The sequence below is a fragment of the Equus przewalskii genome, chromosome 24 (assembly GCF_037783145.1).
Source record: "Equus przewalskii isolate Varuska chromosome 24, EquPr2, whole genome shotgun sequence".
In the NCBI taxonomy this organism is placed as follows: domain Eukaryota; kingdom Metazoa; phylum Chordata; class Mammalia; order Perissodactyla; family Equidae; genus Equus; species Equus przewalskii.
This window is the reverse complement of record NC_091854.1, coordinates 33,157,091-33,176,622: the sequence shown is the minus strand read 5'-3', so window position 1 is coordinate 33,176,622 and position 19,532 is coordinate 33,157,091. Positions and strand designations below refer to the sequence as shown.

At 53.1% G+C, this 19,532-nt stretch overlaps 1 protein-coding gene across 11 annotated transcripts in view; it reads right to left on the bottom strand.

The window, feature by feature from the left end:
- Positions 1 to 19,532, bottom strand: part of KANK4 (KN motif and ankyrin repeat domains 4) — a 64,567-nt gene that overhangs the window by 10,492 nt on the left and 34,543 nt on the right. For 8 of the 11 annotated variants that reach the window (XR_011532565.1, XM_070592799.1, XM_070592800.1 and 5 more), the window contains 6 exons: positions 14,366 to 16,297; positions 12,974 to 13,085; positions 10,212 to 10,430; positions 8,727 to 8,814; positions 6,457 to 6,676; positions 479 to 621 (listed from right to left, as the gene is read on the bottom strand). Coding sequence is in view for 10 of the 11 variants with exons in the window: in XM_070592799.1 (XP_070448900.1) it covers positions 479 to 621; positions 6,457 to 6,676; positions 8,727 to 8,814; positions 10,212 to 10,430; positions 12,974 to 13,085; positions 14,366 to 16,297 (2,714 nt within the window). In the remaining variant the exon portion in view is untranslated. Of the gene's footprint in view, positions 1 to 478; positions 622 to 6,456; positions 6,677 to 8,726; positions 8,815 to 10,211; positions 10,431 to 12,973; positions 13,086 to 14,365; positions 16,298 to 16,969; positions 17,078 to 18,869; positions 19,016 to 19,532 lie in introns of those variants that run through there. The other 3 variants (XM_070592797.1, XM_070592796.1, XM_070592798.1) reach the window with 2 other exon arrangements.

The following is a 19,532-nucleotide window of genomic DNA, read 5'->3' as shown; positions in this document are numbered from 1 at the left end:
TGTTCTATACGGAGCCTTGTCTTACTCAAAGCCGTGCTGAGTAAAGACGTACCCTACTCTGTGTTCTCAAGGAGAGGGCCCCAGAGGCAGAACAGAGACTCCCAATCTCTGAACGCACTGTAAGTCATGATCACGGTGGATCACCTGCAGTGGCTTCCTGGAGCAGCCGGCTAGCTCATGCCTTCTCAAGGTGCTACCTGTGGGAACACTTGGTTTGAGAGGTCGAGTCCAGCTGGAGTTTGCCCACTTGCACACTGGATTACAAGCTCACTGACCTCTGTCCTGGTCTGTCTCTGGATCTCGGGAGCCTCTGAGGAAACCAAATGGTCAGGCTTTGGACAGATGTCATTTGGAGAGCCCAGACATCTTGGGCTAAAAACCCTAAATGGATCTGCATGGAATTTCTCACCCCACAGGCAGAATAAAACTGGCAAGTGTCCACAGTTATGAAAGAGGAGATCGTGTTCACATCTCCTACCTGAGTAGCTTGGATGTTCACGTTTCCTCCCCTTAAGAGCTTCCAGACGACAGCCATGTCTTCATCCGTCTCTGCGGACGCCAAGGGAGTGATCATCACGGCGGTATAGCCAGCCTTATTCTGAGTGTCCACATTGCAGACACCTGCAAGAGAAGCAACGCGCACTGGAACAGCTCCCAAGGGGCCAGAGGGGCAGTCTGCTTTAGCCTGTTCAACAGGATGCTGCCTGCTGGTTGGTTAAAAGGCCACGGAATAGAGCAATCCCTTCCTAGGGGTGGAATCAATGTTTTGACATTTTTAGTAGCCTTTCAAAGTGGCCACTTTTCTTTACAAGCTTTCTGAGGCTACCTAGCAGGAAAGGTCCACAGCAGAGTCAGAGATGGCCGAGGGGGCCAACGCCACGGCTTTCTCTCCTAAAGCAGAGCACAAGACAGTGCGCCCATTTTACAGATGCGGACACTGAAGGTCAGGGAAGCTGCATGAGCTGCCCGAGCGAAGGTGAGATGAGGCCCTAGACGCACCACTCTCCTGGCCACATTGCCCAGAGCTGCGACTTCAGATCTCACCCTCTCTGTGTCTGGCTGTACCTCCTAAGCAGATGGCTGTGTTTGCAGGTCCTTCCGAAGGCCTAGGGATATGTTGTGCAATGTACCGGGGGGCATGAAAAACGCCACAGGGTAAACCTGGGGAATATCCCAGGAATAACCATCTCATTTGAAAAACAGAGGGGAAAAAAATTCCATCAACTTTTATTTTAAAGCCATTAAGAATATACATCTCACAACAGAAGGAAAAACTGGCATATTTTTAAGATGAAGTGCTAAAAGAGAACTCAAGGAAATTTCTGCTTTGTAACCCTGGCAATGTGCATTCCTAGCCTCCCCACCAAAGGAGGCGCAGGAGGTTAGCAGCCCATTATCTGCTGCAGAAACATGCCGCTCTCAGGGGTGGTACGTGTGGAAAAGCAAATCTTCCCTGTACTACTACTTATCCGAAGAGCCTGTTTGGGCAACAGTGAAACCACCTCAGTAGATGAAGTCGCTTGGCCTTTCTTAGCATTTCCTCTGTGAAATGGGGATAATAACAGAAATTTAATGAGTTCATATCTCAAAAGCACTTAGAACAGCGCCTAACACAAAGCAAACACTCAGAAAGTGTCAACTGTTGTTCCTGTTACTGTCCACAACGGTATTCTTGTCTTTCTATCCTTGCTACTTGCTCCTGAAGACTTAGGTATTCATTGCAACAAATCTGGTTTATGAAAAAATGTCCGTCAGGGCTACTTCCAAGTTCCGTGCAAGGGAAAAACCAACTCTGGTTGACATTCCCTCCAGCTCACTCCAGCGATTCTTCAGCAACGTGCCACAGTGACACCCGGACGCCAGTGGATACAGAGAAACCCGCTCGGCTCGTTGATCAGCACTTTCCTCTCTGAGGCCCCCTGACCACTGTCACGACCAGCTGGGCCAGGAAGGCAGAATCACACTGCAAGCACGGCCTCACAGCTCCATCCTGGTAAAGACGGGAAGGGCCACACTGCCTGTTAAAGACTTTTCTGTTTTTACCCCGTGACGCTTTTGCTTGCTTTTGAGAGGTGTGAACATGACTTGTAGGTCAGCAGAGCGAGGCCCAGCCCCTCCCCAGCGGCTCGGAAAAGGGGCTGAGGACCCAGGGCTCTCACAGCAGAAGCTCCTGGGCAGCCACCAGGGAGCCTGGGGGGAGGGGAAAGCTCTCGCTGAGCACACTCCGACTCAGCCAGCTTCCTCCTCCGTGGTGGCCACCTGGCAAAACGAAGGACGGCTCACAAAGGACTGAGCTCTGCGCTCCACCGTGACGGGCCACTTCTGTGCAGCCCTTTACAGTTTGTAATGCACTTTCCTGATGCTTCACGACTGCGTGGGAAGGGAGCCCAGGTCCGGGACTGTGACCCTCCGTCCCCCTCCTCAGCCCTCTACAGGGAGCGGAAGGGATGGCACTCTCAGCCTGTTCTTGCTACCCCCTTTCAGACCTTATGCTCTGTGGCTCTTCAGCTATTTCGGTATGTTAAAGGGAAAAGCTTCCAAGCTACTTTAGGGTTGATGAGTACAGAATGGATTCTCAGTCAACATCGGCGAAAATTTATAACAGCCAAATCTTAAGTAGTCCATTCTCTGGCCTGGCCTGGCCCACCCGGAGAACTGCTAACAGGCTGCACGTCTGTAGCTACTTAAGACGACAGCTCCACGTGACCCATCTCTGGATTCTTGGTGCACACACGAGGTGCTCCTGAGGTCTCACACTGTCCCTGAAACCTAGTTTGCCGTAGTAGAAAAAGCCCAGGTTGGGAGGGTGAGAGATCACGGTTGGAATTCTGGCTTAGCTCCTGACTGGCTCTGTGACTCCAACCACATTACCTGACCTCTCTGAGCCTCAGTTTTCTCACTTGGAAAATGCAGTTCATATCTGCTTGACAATCCCTGCAAGGACCGTACATGGTCGTGCACGTGTGTGTCACACCTGGCACTGTGACTGGTGGGGAAAGGCACTCAGAGAGCAGTAGATGTTGCTACTCATGTGATGTAATGAAAGCCTCTGACAGTGAACACGGTAAACGGAACACGAGGCGTGTTCCACTCAGGTATGTGCCTTCCTCAGTGGAGCTACCACTCTTACGGTACCCGTGAATCCATGAAGAGCTGAAACCCAATAAAATTGCCTCAAGGTTAGAACCATATCTTCGTCTTCGCTTGATGGTGTGAGAAGCAGAAAGGCCTGGGGGCTGTGGTCGCGTCCATCACCTACCCTCTCAGGGGAAGAGCCACAAGGCTGCTGGATGCAACTTTGGAGAACTGGAAATTTACTGGGACTTCACCTAGCTCCCAGGAGTCATCTAACAGGTATATTCTCTCAACACCTACTATGAGCCAGGAACTGGTGCGGGTGCTGGGGACACTGAAAGGGACAAGACGAGAGGAGTCCCCGTGACTGAGCTGAGTTCTTTGGGTAGAAGTGACGAGCACTGATCATCGAAACAAAAAAGCAAGGTGTTTCCCTAGAGGGAGGAGACATGGCGGCCACTTTAGATGGACTCATCAGGAAGCCCACTGAGGTACATCTGAGCTGTCACTCAAATGATAAGGAGCCATCATGAGAAGAGTTTCAGGGAAAAGGGCCAGACAGAAAGAAAATGCAAAGGTCCCAAGAAGGGAACGTGCTTGGTGAGTGTGAGGCCACGTGGCTGGAGTGGAGGGGAGGAGGTGCCTGCTGGCAGAGACAGCAAAGGCAGGTGGCAGCCAGCCATCTGGGACTCCAGGCTGAGGAGGCTGCTTCCATTCTAAGAGCAACGGGAAGCTATGGGAGAGACGTAAGCCGGGTAGACGAGATCCAAGTTGGGAGAAAGCTGTTGGATCCAGAATTCAGACTTCCTGATGCCCATTTAAACTCCCCGTCCAGCCTCCTAATAAGGCCTACAGATCTAGCACGGGCTCCACTTCCTGGACGCCAGGAACGCAACGGTGTCAACCTCAACCCCAGCAGCACGCTTAGTCATGATGGGATCTCTAGCAAGTCTGCTGACTTTCCTGAGCTTTTATCATCCACAGAACAGGGATGATCATCCCTATTAATGGGATTGTCACAAGGATTAAATGAGATCTCATATGCCAGGTGCTTACCAGAGGGCCTAATTTGTGGAGAGCATCTGGTAGTAGCCTCCTGGTATCCCTCACACAGTATCCCTAACTCAAGATGACGTCCGACAGGGACCCGCACATCTTCAGCCAGCCCCATCACCCACCTGTCCACACCGTCACTCCCAGGTGGCTTGATGTCACCCACTCTGCTGAAAGTCCACTCTAAGCCCTGCGGTCTAGTCTCAGCGGACCATGGGGCCGCTCAGCAAACCACGCAGAGTTCTTGGCTTGACTACTAACCACCCCTTTCCAGACTCCACAACCCAGATCCTGCTTCCACTTTCCTGAGAAGATCGAGGCCATCTGAAGCAAGGGGACTTCACTTCCCTTCTCCCCTCCCCAACATCTCTCTGGACCTTTACCACCTTATTTTCCTTTTGCTTCCCTCTCAGAGGGACAGCTATCCAGCTGCTTGCCTAGGCTGACTTCATCCGCCTCTGCTGTGGATTCCAGGTTTTCCCAGCTCCTCCAAGACCTGGCTCCATCAAGCTTCTCTCTCCTTTGTATCTTTAATCTCTCTCTCTGTTGGTCTCTGTCTCTCTCTCTGTCCCCCAACCCCTCCTCGGATTCTTCTTCTCAGACAACAAACGTGCTCAGGTTTCTTCTATCCACAAACACACGCTAACTCTCTGCAGCCTCTCCTGCCTCCTTCAGCTGCAGCATACATCACTGCCTTCCCGACCCACGCACTTCACTCCTCTCACCTCTGCAACCTGGTTTCCTCCCAACATCCCCATGAAAGAGCTGTTTCCAAAGTCACCAGTGACCCCTTCCCAAATCTGCCACGGCCAGGCATCATCCCTCAGGGACACTGCAGTATTCGACCCAGTGGACGACACTCTCTCTTCAGGACGCCTTCTTCATCATTGGCCCCTGTCGGCCACTATCCTGTTATTTCTCCTGCTTCTCACACAGCTCCGTCTGGGTCTCCTCCACTGGCCTCTATCATTCTCTCTCTAAATGCAGGCCTCCCACAGGGCTTCTCTCTGCAGCCTCTTTCCTTCTCCATCTGCATTCCTTTCCTAAAGGACTCCATTGGCTGTGCTCTAGCTGGACTCACCCAAAACTCTATTGCCCATTAATTGTGGATCTGGAATTCTCAATCGTCTTCTGGACATTTCCACCTGGATACCCCACTGGAAACTCAAAATCTGCGTCAAACTGAATTATCCTTTCTGCTTTCCCCACACGTGTCCTCTCCTCCTTTTGCACCGCCTTCTCAGCCATCCAAGCCTGCCACATCAGAGAGCTCCCGCTCCCCTCGCCCCTCAGCCAGTCCGTCACTAACCCCCAGTGGCCTTTTGCTCCTCTATTCCTACTACCCTCCCCTGTTGTGAGCCCTCACTACCTCTCTGTGGACACTGCAATGGCCTCCTGTCTGGCCCGCCCCCTCTTGCCCCTGCTTCCTCCACTAATCTACCCTGACCGGCAAATTCACTCTGTAGGGAACTCGCCTGGTTACGGTGCTCGCCGCTCATCACCCTAGACTGACTCCTGGTGCTGTCAAACGGGCTCTCGCTATCCAGCCCAGCACTCAAGGCCCACGCTGCGTCCACCCCACCTCCCCAATCTGAATTCACACCCAGTCCAGCTGGAAGCCTTCTGGTCTCCGGTTTTCCCCTTTCTTACCTCTCCGGGATCTCCTTCCTGGGACATTTCTCTCTGCTGGAACCTACCGGCTTCAGTCCACCTTCCCTGTTCCCAGAACGGGACCTCATCTCGCTGCTTCTGAGCCCTGGAATCACGTTCTGTACCTCTCTCTTGGGAGCCGTCCCCCTGTTCCACCTGATCATCAGGCTGTAAGCTCCTGAGAAGCAGAGAGCTCCCACCTGGCTCACCTTGCCTCCCTGATGGTGGCCAGTAGGGACCGCATGTGTAGTCCACAACTATCTGATGAAGGATGAATGAACTGATCAAGTCAAATTGATCAGATGGAGCCGTTGGCCTTGTTAAAAAGTACTTATGAAGATGATAAAATGTGGCCTCTCCTAGGGGCAGTTGGTCTAGCTCTGGAGCTGGACAGACTGTATATAAAGTCCAACTCTACCATGTACCAGCCTTGTGACCTGAGCAAGTTTATAACTCTCTGAGCCTCAGTTTCCTCCTCTGCAACATGAGAATATTAGTAACCACATCACGAGACTGTTGTGAAGAATAAAAGATACCATAAAGGCAAAATGGTCTCGCCCAGCTCACAGGATACAGGAGGAACTCAGAACAGCGAGGAAGCTCCTTGCTGGAAAGAAGTGGGTACAAGAACTGCCTTCCCGGAGGGACCCAGGCTGCACAGATGCAGCCGTCTCTGACCTGTCTCCAGCAGCAGCTTCACGATGGAGAAGTTGGAGTGGGATACGCTGTAGTGAAGGGCTGTGTTCCCGTTGCCATCAGCCAGGTTGACAAGCAGCTTGAGGATGCACTGGGAGTGAGGCTGGACTCCCCGAAGGTAGGCGGCCACCACAGCAGGGCTAGACGACTTCCGGCTGGAGACGCGGAACCACTCTTGACTGATGGTGTTCAAGCTCTGCCTCTGAAACACGAAAAGATTCCAAGTCCAGCAGGTCACCCGGCCTGGGCGCTCCAGCTGGGGCGTTAGTTTCCACTGGGAAAAGCTAGCTTTGGGTGCTTTCACCTCTGTTCCTCCAACTTCCCATGCAACTTACTCCTGGAGGGCTCAGAGCTGGTGGGGTTGGGGAGGCAGCGACACACTGTGAACCTGTGCAACTGGCCCCCACTGAGGCAGAAAGGAGCACTGGGGGAGCAGCACAACTACCAGGAACGAAGCACTTCACTGGGTGGTGACTGTGTCCACCGCAGGCTTGGATCACATCCCTGCACGCACAGGACGACCAAGACCCTGTCTTTCACACGCACACAGCCAGCCTGTACTGAGCTCGCCCCAGGCTCTACCAGGATTTCTGTGTGTTTTGAATAGGCATAGCTGGAAAGCCACAACATTTTACTAATGGGAAAAATGCATGCTGAAAGCTAAGAAAAACAGCACGCTCAACTTATGCTTGAAATAAAACCCAAACAGCTGTGCTTGAATTATTTTTGGCTTTTAAGCTTTGCTGTGACCTTCAGAGAAGATGGTTTAAGAACCCATGGCAGGACCCCAGTGTCTGCAGTATTCAGCTCCTTCGGAACCATGAATGAGGAGAGTTCCAGAGTGTACGACATCCCCTCTGTGTGTGACACGACCTAAGCGTTTAACATGGAACAAGTTTAGATCATTTATCTAAAGAGAAGGAGGAACTACGGGGATGGGATTACCAGAAATGATGTCACACTCATCGTGAAAAAGGCCCTGGGTTGGGAGTCACTGAACCACCGTGGCCAGGGTTTTGTCCTGGCTCAGCTGTGTGACCTTGGAAGCCATATAACCTTTTCGAACCTTACTTGTCTCATCTACAAAGTGGAGGTGAAGAAGGGGCAGGCTGCCTAACTTCCCTTGGCTCTGGAGTGAGGTCCTTGTACACCTGCTCTGTCTCTAAGCGGGGCTGTGACCCTGGCTTGGTGTGGTGTCAGATCTGCGCCTCTGATCACTCATCTAGGCAGAAACAGTGGAATCCTCTGTGGCTGAAACACTTTTTATACATCAGAATATCTCCTTGATCCAGGGAATCTAGAGAAAGACTCTAATGTTAAGAAACAGTGATGGATTTTAAATGAAGAGCTAGGAATTAAGTTATTCTGCAATTCACTTAAGAACAAGTAACAGGAGTTTTGATCAACATCCACGTTGCATATCGGCTCTTTATCAATCTGGGAACAGTTATTTGCCAAATCAGCTAAGGTAAAATAACAAAAATGGGTTGGGCTGAATCCATTATTTTTACTCCTAAGGCTCTTCTGCAAAGAAGAACAAAATGGGCTTTAAAAATGCTTACAAGTTGTTACGTGCTGGGTTTTAGCAGCTGCTCTCCTAACTTGGGAAAATGTGTCTGTGCCAGTATCTCTTGATTACAAGTAGAACCCACTCATTCTGTGTTTAATCTCCGTGGGCAGGAAGTTGTTAAGGAGCAAACAGGTGTATTTTCTTGTTTGTGGTCTCTTGACCCACAGGTAGACTTCAAGAAAACCAGTGAGGACTACAGAATTAAATGCCAGGGCTTTGGGGTAATGGAGACATGCTGGTCACCACCCTCATTTTATGAATGAGGAAACTGAGCCAAAGTTGAGCCACTTTGCCCAGCATCTCGCAGGTGGTGATCCAGGGAACAGAGCCCGCGGCTCCCCTTCCAGATGCTCTTTTCCGCTCTACCCATAGCTCTCTCAGATCTCGAGGCAATTTTGAGCTAAGCCACAAATAGCTTTAAGACAGGGTGCAATGCCTAACGCCAGTCAGTAAAGACCCCAGCACAGGCCTGCCCTCGTGCAGTCATTTCCCTCCCACCTTCTCAGCACGGTCCTCCACCTGAGGCAGGAGACCCTGCACGAATGAGAGAGCGCCCAGCGGAAAGGGACTCCTGCGTGCACAGCCACATGTGGACCCGGTGGCAAGGGACCAGAGCCGCCCAGTGGGAACTAACAGCTCAAACAGAACAGAAATCTCTACACGAGAACGAAAGTCAGGGTACCAAGAGGTGGTCGGTGGTGGTCCCAGTTTCTGGCAGATGTTGGCTCAATGCCCGGCACGCGTTGAGGAATTCTTCAGAGGGTTCATATCTGAAGAAAAACAAATATATGTCTATATCAGTCTCCAAGCTGATGAAAAAGAAGGTTAACCCTACGTCGACTTTCACTTCTCAGCAGCAAAAACACCCAAACTGGGCAACTTCCCGGGCAAGGGGCATTCCTCAGAAATACGGGTGGAGACAGCCTCCTAGCCACGAGGCTTCCAAACTCACCTCAAGTGTGAGTCAAGCCCATTGCCCTTTTCACCCTGCTGTTTTCAGGGGGCAGGAGCAGATCACCAAGTGTGGCCCACCGAAGTGAGGGCCACGGGCCCAAAGGCAATTCCTGACACCGGGAAAGGTCTTTCTGACTTTGGATCAAACATTTTCTGCTTGAGCAACTTGAAAAATCCAAAGAACCCAATGCATACCAGCAAATTTCTTCAGGTTATTCTTCCATGAAGGACACCACAGTGCTAACAGAGTCAATACAACGAAAATCGATGACGCCGGGCGCACTCGATGGCGAACGCCCTTCCCGTGTTAGTGTAAGGGCAGACGCAGCAGTGGAGGCCAGGGCGGGACTTGACAGCACTGGTCACAGGGAGCTCTGCTCTCATCTCATCTTTACGGGGCTGCCACCTGGAGCAGCCCTGCCCCTCTGCTGGACCATCAGCCACACTCACTGCTCGTCACCTCTTTGGCAACCAGGCTGGGGATGGTGACAGCGATGACAATGGGACTTATTATTCCGACTTCTACCACGCATTGGGAGCCCGCTGTGTGGCAGGCACGGTGCTGGGCATTTTCCTTACTTTTCTCATCCAGTCCTCAGAACACACCTAGCAGGCTGCCATCAGCCACATGCTACAGATGAGGACAGTGAGGCGACCACGGCTTAAGCACCTTGTCTCCAGTAACATGCGCAGCCAGAGGATTTAAACCCAAGAGGGTGGACGCTTTCATGGGGCACACGACCTCCCCCCTTCACAATAAAAGGCAGGGTGGTGTCAGCAAGGCCAACGGGACAGGCAGAGAGGAGGTGTGTGGGAAAGATCGGAAAAGCCGGGGTCGGGACCCCACTCTGCCAGCTGGGTCGCCTAACTTCTCCAGGCCTCTGTTTCCACATCTTTAAAGTGAGGATTGTCATATTTTCTACCCTGCAGGATTGTTCAAGGGGTCACATGAGATACTACACGTAAAGTGCTTCACGTTTGCAGAGTCAGGACGACGTTAGCTTTATATGTAGACACGACGGTCTGTGACAACACAGCCAGTGAAGGCAGGAGTCACATCTGTCCAGTCCAACCGGCGCTCAGTACCTGGCAGAGAACAGACACTCAAGAATATACTGCTGAGGGGACAAATGAATAATTGGACAAAAGAGTGAACAACCGCCCTTGTCCTTTCTTGAGGACTGAGCGCCCGGATGGGTGCCCTCTGACTCACCTCTCAGCCTTGGGGTGGGGGAGCTCTTCCCCAGGCCCGCTCTCCTGGCTTACGCGGCAGATGCCCTCGGAGACAGACTGCCCGGCCCTGCCGTCGGGGTGGGCATCCTTGCCCCGTCTGTGTTCCGCGCCCTCACACTTCTTCTCAGCCTCACTGTCTGACAGGTCCTCCGGGGAGCTGTCCTCACCGCTGGTCTCCTCGCTCGAGGTGGTCTCGTAGCTGGGGAAAGAGACAGTCACTCGTCTGTGCATCCTGCCCAATGCCCGCCCGCATGAACACATATGAGGACTAGGTGGAAAGCTGACACTTTCCAGCTTCCTAACCTCATCCTCCATTCTCTACACCCACAGGCCCAGGAGGGGACTCCCAAGAACCTGAGTGTCAGGGAAACAGGCGGTCAGGGCTTCGGGCTCGAATGCTGGAGGCCATTTGAGGAGAAAAGACAACTAAGCCATTTGCCAAGAACACACCAACAGCCCGTGCCCTGAGTGGCCTCTGTGTTTGGAGGATCCAGACAGGCAAGGTTCGCACAAAAGCATTCGCTCCTGCCATCCTAATGCCAGTCTCTGGGTAGGCAGCCCCTCCCTGCCCCAAGGTCTGAATTGCGGGCTCTGGGCCCTCTGCTGTCGCACAGCTTACACCCTCTGAGAAGGGAGGAACCACCTGCGTCCCCTCCTAGCAGAGCTCCGGGACGCCTGCACCCAGCCTCTGCCTGTCTCGGCTGCAGCCTGTTTAAACTACTGCATGCAACAGCAAAAGTGAGGGCACAGGCCTCCGACGTGTGGCTCTTCCTCCTTAGCAGTGATCCCTACGTTTACTCACACGCGACTCTGGTGAGGTGGCAGACCAGAGAGCCCTGGGAGATCTGTTGGTCCCCGTGCTTAAGGTCAACAGGAGACCCCAATGGGGGATGCCAGGGTTAAGAGGAAGACTTCAGGTTCTGAGGCCCTGGGCCCTGCCACAGAGACCAGGGGCCACGCTTCCACGCAGCCCCCAGCTCTCTCTCTGAATGTGGCCCTGGGGTTCAGTAGAATTGCAAACCCAGCCACTCTCTGCTATGCTCGGTTCTGTCCTGTTTAAACCCAGCTATTTCTTCCTCTCTTGTGCATGGAACAACTTTTTGCTTTTGTGATTAAGAGAGTGGGAGACATATTACGTTTAACCAGCAGTGCTTGTCTTAGAACTGCTCCCAAAAAACCTCACCTGGAAGTTCATTCATTCATTCAACAGAAATTTATTAAGCACCTACTCTGTGCCAGGTGCTGATCTAAATGCGGCACCGAAGTCCCTGTCCTGAGCTTCTACTCGAGCAAGGAAAGGCAGAAAATCAACCTGTAAACAGCACTCAGATGGTGATCAGAACAGCAAATGACACAGCAAAGGGCCTGGGGTAGAGTGATGGGGGAGGGGCTGCTTGAGTCAGGGCAGCAGTCTTCAACAGGAGAATCACTCGGGGGAGTTTAAAATCCCCAACACGTCTCCCGCATCCCAGACTAACTGAATCAGAGTCTCCAGGAGGACCTGGGCATCAGTATTCTTTAAGGTTCGCCCAGGGTTTCCAAGGTTGAGCCACTGCACCAGAGTGACAAATACCTAGGACTGCCCGGGGGAGGAGCTCTTCACACGGGGCAGTAGATGCAAAGGGCCTGCGACGGGCCTGACAAACCTTAGAGGGAAGAAAGGCAGAAGCTGGCGGGAGGGGCCGAGGCAGGCTACGGCCGGGAGATGGACTTCCAGGTTTGGGTACAAAAACTGTGGGGCCGTTTAAGCAGGGAGAGCTAGTGCCTGCTTCAGACTCTGAGAGCAGGCTGATTCCCTTTTCTGCACAGGAACTGCGGACAGCTCAAGACAAAGGTTCCTCCCCGCCCCAAGATCTGACTTTAGGGGGCGTGGGAACAGCAACCCTCCTGACATCCCGTTCCATCGCTTCTGACATTTCCCTCACAGAACCTACAACTGTGACGTCACCCTTGTTCGAATCTGGTGTCTTCCTTCTGGTCCGACCCAAATTAGCAGGGTTCCGGCCTCTCTACACAGCCTCCCAGGCCCTCCACTGGCTGGGGCCCCACTGTGGGCTTCCTCCCTGACTGGAATTCCCCTCAGCGTCTCAGCACTGTCTCCACTTCTTGTCTTATCTCTGCCCACATTCCAACTGTGGGCTAAAGGCAGGGACCATGATTTATTTGGCTTTTTTATACCCACCACCTAACACATGTAGGCATTTAATAAATGTTTGTTGAATGACTGATATAGGAAATATTCGAAATCCAATGATCTACTCTCTAGAATATATAAGGTGTGGTTCACGCTCTGAGTCAATAGACATAGGCTGTTTTTCTTCATCCTAAAAAAACATTGGTTTGGTTTGCAATAAGTTAGTAAAAGGAGAAAAAATTAAATGGATGAAGTTTGAAGTTTAACAAATCAAGAGTTTGTCCCAGTTTCAGTGTTGTGGTTCAGATAAAATGTCTTCCCTAAACAGCCATGTGCCCCCCCAAACTCCCAGAAGCCACTGGCCTCCCGGCCCCGGGGGCACACCACAGCCGAGACATATTCAAAGCACAGGACCCGACAGACCACCACCACTGGCAAGGCACAAACACATGCAAACCCGAGATGGAGTTTAAAGGGCCGTTAAGATTGATTCCCTCGAAGAAGAATGAAAACCAGATGCTTCCCCCTAGGAAAAGAGAGAGCGAGGACAGCGCGGGAGAGCGAGTGTGGAGGGGGCAGACTGGGCTCCGCCAGCGAGCGATGCTTACCCACCGTTAACCCCAACAAACTGAAGGTTCTTTTTGGTCCCATTACCTCCTGCACGGAAGCCATAGTCTTTCTTTTTCATTATGGATTTAAGGCTGGTCGACGGGGAGATCTCTAGGCAGACACAACATCACAGGTTAGAAGGATCTTGGGGATGCCCCAGAACGCAGCAAAACCAGACTCTCGCTTTGAGAGGACTCAGACTGAAGGTGTGTGAGGAGGTAGAAGGGGACAAGAAACTTGATGATGTCAATCAAATATCTGGAGGGTCCCAAGGAGGCCAGCCTTCTGGTCAACGCCAGCCGAGCTGTCCCTGATCACACACACCCTCCCTGTGTGGCTCACAGATTGGAGCCCTCTGTAGGAGGGCCAGGGGTTGTGGGTGCCTTTGTTGTCCCCATCTCACAGCTGGGACATCGGAGGCTCAGACTTGCTCAGGGAAGGGCAGAGCCGGAGCCAAACTCGGCTCACAGACTCCTACTCCTGCCTCTGCTCCAGGCACCTATGCCGTCCTCCCTGGGTCACGTGCCAGGCGACACCTGTGATGTGGGGTAGGCAGGGCACACACACGAGCAAGGGCACACGTCTTCTGCTGCTGGACTCAAAGGGACAGAGGGCAAGACTAGAACCAGCACCAGGTACTGAGGCAGCAGCCGGTTTGTGATCTGTGGCAGGAAGCCGACTTGCATGCTGCTGGTTGAGCAGAGCCAAGTATGGTTCCACTTTACTCGTCAGAGAAGAGTACGTGATCGCTGACGAGCGGAAGTCCCGCTCAGCCACACACTCGACCGCCACACGTGTGTATCACTCAGTCTCTCTCCTGCACCCACACACCCCCCCCCTCCACACACACACGCACACAAAATACTCAGCGAAATGTTTTCAGATCTCGGTATCAGGTTCCTCCAAAATCAGGCCAGAGAAAACCCCTGGTGTGCAAGAACCAGTGAGGACCACAGGAATGTAAGAGCCCAGGGAACGAGGAAGGGGCCGAGGTGGGCGGCACCCACAGCCAGGCCCTTCATCCCATATGTCGCCTTTGCGCAGTGCAGCTGGGACAGAGGCACCCCTCTCGGTGGGTGCTGTGCTGCAGGCTGGGCGAGTGACGTGTGGGCTGGATTTCAGCTCCCGTTGCCCCTCCCTGGCTGGTGTCTTCGTGCCCTGCGCTATGTGAACAGCTGTACCTGGTGGTCCTGTAGTCAGTCCCAACTTTAGAGCAAGGACGAGAGGACAGAATGGAGCCCCCACTGTTACATGGATCAGTCTTTATCCCACAGGGTTCCTGGAGGGGTTTAAAGCTTTTAAAAAACATACGCATGCAATTAAAACCCTTTTTCCCTTTGACTCATCATAAAAAGGAGAAATGGCTCCCTGTCTCAGCCACCAGTATTTACCCATTGGTGGAGAGGTGGAGGGGGCCGGGGGCTCCTTCTGGGGCGGAGCCTGGGCCGAGTAGGCGGACAGCAGCAGGTTGAGGGAGCTCAGCAGCTGGCTCTGGATGCTGCTGAGCTTGGAGGCAGGCTGCTTGATGGCGCTGGCCAGCTCCGGGTACCCATGCTCCAGGCAGCTCCACTGCTCCTGCAGGAGCTCCTGGATCTTCTTCACGTACTGCCCAAGAGTGGCATCTGTGGGTGAGCTGGGTGGCCCTCCTGGGCGGTCCTTCCCTGGGGGCTCTGAGCTGGTCTCCTCCCCCCTTGCTGGAGGCGCCTTTCTGTCGCTGCTCCATGAAGTGCCTTCTGCTTCCCTCCCCAGACCCTCGGCTCCCCCCTGAGGGTCTCCCTCCTGCTCAGAGCCTGCTTCTTCGATCCTGAGCTCTGTGGAGAGGCAGCTACGCAAAGAGGGGGTGAGGACCCTCTCGGGTCCCTGTGGCAGTGACAGCTGGGGTGGTGGCACAAATTCCGCTAGGCTCTGATCCCTCTGTTGGTGATTGTCCTGTCCCCACAGAGGGCCATTCTCCTCTCCTCTGACCCCCCAGCTTTCGGATCCCGTGCTACCCAGAAGATTGACCCCAGTGCTCTTGTCACATGACTCCCTGATGAGGAGTGCGCAGAGAGGGTCAGTGCTGACTGTGGCGTCAGTCTGGCTCTGAGTGTCCTTGGTGTCCTTGTGGTTAAGCTTCTCTGCCAGCTGAGCCACAGTGCACTCCAGCTCCCGGATCCTGTGCCCCCTGGCCTCGACTTCCTCCTCCTGCTGCTGCAGAGCAGCTCTGACCCGGGCCAGCTCCTCAGCTCTTCCAGACAACTCGCCCTTAAGGTCCGAGAGCTGCTGCTTCAGGCTGGAGATGCTGCCCGGGGCCACGGTGGCAAGGCCCAGGCTCTCCTCCGTGACCCGGATGCCAACGCTCCGCACGTCCACCTCTACAGGTGGGGGTGGCGGGATCTCGCTGATGTTGAGCTCGATCTCGTCCAGGGGGAGCTCATTCTCAGGAATGGGTGATGGCAGAGGTGGGGGGCTTGGCGTTGGGGATTCAGGGCTGACCACCACCTCGGCTTCCCTGGTTTCGCGTTCACCTTGTGCATCCTCTAGGACTACAAGTGCATTCTGGGAAGAGAAAGGAGGACTTGGGAGACAGAGGTGATGCGCAGCCTCTTCTTCAACCTCTGGATGCTCCGCCCCCTCCCGGACCAGCTCCGGGATCCCTGGCACCAGGTCTCTAAACTCTCTGACTTTTGGGTGGGCTGCTGCTCGTGGGGTGGAGCTGTGAAAACCCGCAAATCCTTCCGCAGGGCCAAAGGTGCCATCGCAGACACTGCCTTCCCCCTGCAGTGGAGGGAGCGTCGGGGGTGTGGGGGAACCTGAGTTTAGGCTGGGGTCCTCGGAAGCCCTGTTCTGTGGCAGCGTGGCTGGCATGCTGCACGCTCTCAGAAGCTGGGGCCGTCCGGCCCCGGAGGCGAGCTCAGCCTCCACGGGAGCCGCAGCCCCCCACTGCCTGGCAGTCTCGGCCAGCAGGGTGTTCCTGTGGAAGCTCAGCTCACTCCCGCTGGTGGAGGCCCGGGGGTGGTCCCCGGGTGGCAGTGTCTGGGCTCGCTCCTCTGTCCCCAGCGACACCTTCCTGGGCACCACTGGGGACCAGTTTTGGTGGGGAGGTGCAGCGTGGGAGTGCGCCCCACTGTCAGGAAGGCTGAAGTTTCGGGGCAAGGTGCTAAACTTGGCCTGCTTGGCCCTCCTGTGGATGGGAATCCTCTTGATGGTGTTGCCCTTCTCGATGTCATCCACATACTTGAGGAAGTCCAGGTCTAGGTGAAAGCCGTATGGGGTCTCCACGGAGTACGGGTGGCTCCTGGGAGGCTCTTTCTCTTCATCCCCCTGAGAGGACTGGTCTTTGGCTGGGAGACAAAACACACGTAAAAAAGCAGCACACGTTAATAAGAATTACAGGGTCGTGAGGCCCAATATCTGTGACTTTGACTTAACCCTCTCACGTGAGACTTCTCCTAAATGTTTCTGCCTCTAATTTCGCAGAGATGCACACCACCTCACGGGCGTGCGGAGAAACCATGTTATTAAACAGTGTGTACTCAGCCAGTGTCTGCAAGGAAGCAAGCAGGGGGAACGGTTTCCAGTGTGCAGTGTGTCATCTCAGTTATTACTGTGGAATCTGCTGGCAGACCAGCGAAACAAAATTGTCTCATGCTGGTTTCCCGGGTTTCAGTCATGTAATTGCTGAACTGAAGTGGCCAGGAATTTGCTAAATCAACGTACTAATTACGAATACAGATGGTTTCAAAGGATGAGATACACAATTGTCTCAACATTGAAAAAGAACCTTGCATTATTCAAATAGGTAAACACTAGTAAATCTTGCTAAAGCCAGCAATATCAAGGCCTTCTACATCATTGACGCCTCCTCAGATGCCTGAGCCTCTAGATGCATGAAGATCAGAAAGAACTGGGACACGTAATCGTGCACAGCCCATGCTCTTTGCCACCTGAAAACTGCTTAGTGCTTAACAATCACAAATTTCACTCCCAAAAACTCATGCCAAGTGAAAAAATACCACATTTCAGCTCAGGAGAGGACGCTCGTGGAGAGCACAGAGGCCAGGAATATGGACTCTGCAGCCTGGTCTGTGTCTCAGCTCTGTGACCTCCCTGTGCCTCCTCACCTGCAAGATGGGAACAGTAACAGGTAGGATGAGATCATTGTGAGGACTGATTAATTAATACACAGAGTGCTTAGAACCATGCCTAGCGTATGATAAACATTCAACACGTGCTCCCTACTGTAGTCATTATCTTTGTGGAAGCCCAAAACATAGAGAACTGAAGCCCCATAATGGAAGCCGATTTGCTGGATACACAGGAGGGCTCCACCAATTCTTTGTGACTGACTGACTGCTAAGGACAATGGCCCTGGGGGCAAACTTACAAAATAGCAGTAATTTAGTCCACTTACCTCAACCACTATTTTTTGAGCACCTATGTGTTGGCTGCTAAGCTGGATCCTAAGGACATAGAGATGAATCAGGCATAGCCCTGCCCTTAAAAAATGTCTCATCACGGGCTGGCCCCGTGGCCGAGTGGTTAAGTTCGCGCGCTCCGCTGCAGGCGGCCCAGTGTTTCGTTGGTTCGAATCCTGGGCGCGGACATGGCACTGCTCATCGGACCACGCTGAGGCAGCGTCCCACATGCCACAACTAGAAGGACCCACAACGAAGAATATACAACTATGTACGGGGGGCTTTGGGGAGAAAAAGGAAAAAATAAAATCTTAAAAAAAAAAAAAAAAAAAAAATGTCTCATCACGTAGGAGAAACACCAAGTGCCATGCAGTGTGACAAGGATCGTAACAGATACAGGCTCAAGGAACAGTCTTCCTTCCTGACTTATTGTCCCAGTTTCTCCAGAATAACTTTCTCAGACTTAGAGGTTAATTCTGCCTTGGTAGCAGAGGGATGACTTCACGAGTGGCATACGACTGGGCGTTAAATGAACAAATAGCAATTTTCCAGGGGAACAAGACAGTGGAAGACATTGTAGCTGTCCACCTCCAAGATGGCACCATCAATTCCTACACCTCTAGACAGGCAAGGGAACCCCGCATGGAGAGGTGGGGCCTGTTTCTTCCCCCCTTTGAATCTGGGCTGGCCTGTGACTGCTCTGACCAAAGAAAAAGGCAGAAATGATGCTGAGAGAATTCCAAGGCTAGGTCACAGAAGCTTGTAAGTTCCTCCTGGGTCTCAGAGTGCACACTCGGTGGGAAGCCAGATGCCACGTGAGAAGTTCACCTTCCCGGAGACTGCTGTGCTGCGAGGAAGCCCAGGGGTCCCAAGGAGAGGTGATGGGGGGGGGGGGGCGATGCCCAGCCATCCCAGCCCAGGTGCCAGGCAGGAGGAGAACAGCCTTCAGATGACTGTGGCCTCAGCCACCATCTGACTTCAACAACAGGAGGCACCCCAAGTGAGAACCACCTAGCTGAGCCTCTGTTAACAATCCATGATTGCTCCAAGCCACTAAGTTTCCGGGTGGTTTGTTATGCAACAATAGAGAGCCAGGACAGATTCTAGTTAGATGTCTGAGTATGTGCGGAGGCATGGAGCTCTGCAATTCCACGGTAATTCGGGGTTCCATAAATGCCATTGACATGGCCGGAACTGAAAGTGTGGTGGCGAAGGTGAGGGTAGAAAAAGACACCATTGGCAGGTCAGCAAGAGCCAGGTCACAGAGCATCTTGTGTGCATGGCAACAAGCTTTGACTTCACTCTGGGGAAGGGGGGCCTCGGGGGGCTTCACACGAGGGAGGGACCTGGTCAAGTGTAGCACTCCTGTAGAGCATTACAAGGACACACCAGAGGCCCGAGGACCAGCTGGGAGGCTGTTGACGTGGTCCAGATGAGAGAAGCCGAAGGGATGGAGGGAAAGGGGCAGATGACAGAGAAGGTGGAATGATGGTGTTACCTGGGGCACATTTTGGCTGCATTTCCCCCAAGGGTGATGACAATCAAGCCTTCCACCTCAATGCTGACGAGAGCTGCAGGGCCTGCGGGCAACGACCTCAGACCGCAGCAGGGGACAGGATGAGGCACTGGTGCTGATCCTGGGGTGGTCCCTGTTGGGTTCCAGAGCTGCTGTGGCAGATACCTGGACTCCAAGCGGATAAGCAGTAAACACTCCTCCAGGACCCAAAAAACTCCAAATAAATCCCCGTTCACCCACACAATTGTTTACCCATCTGCCTTCACCCAAAGAGGCACACTGGGAGTCTCAGCAAATAAGAGCAACTGCCCTCTGTCAGCTTTCCCAGCTGCACCCGGCTGTGCTCCTGGCCTACAGGTCCGCTCAGCAGCCTCCAGATTACAGGGACAGGCCAAGTCAGAGAGGAGGAATTTGTCTACAGTTAAGTAGAGAGTAGATTTATGACCCAGAAGGCAACGAACTCTTCTAAAGGAGAGGCTGCATTATTTATCTGCTTATTGCCTCAATTCAGTAGAAATGCACTGATTTACCGAGTGGCCTCTGGGAGCAGGTCCAGAGCACAAACACAATAATAGCATCAAATAAGAAACTGCAGATTCAAAGGCAAAATCTTCCACAAGGGAGACCGAGGGGAACCAAAGGTGT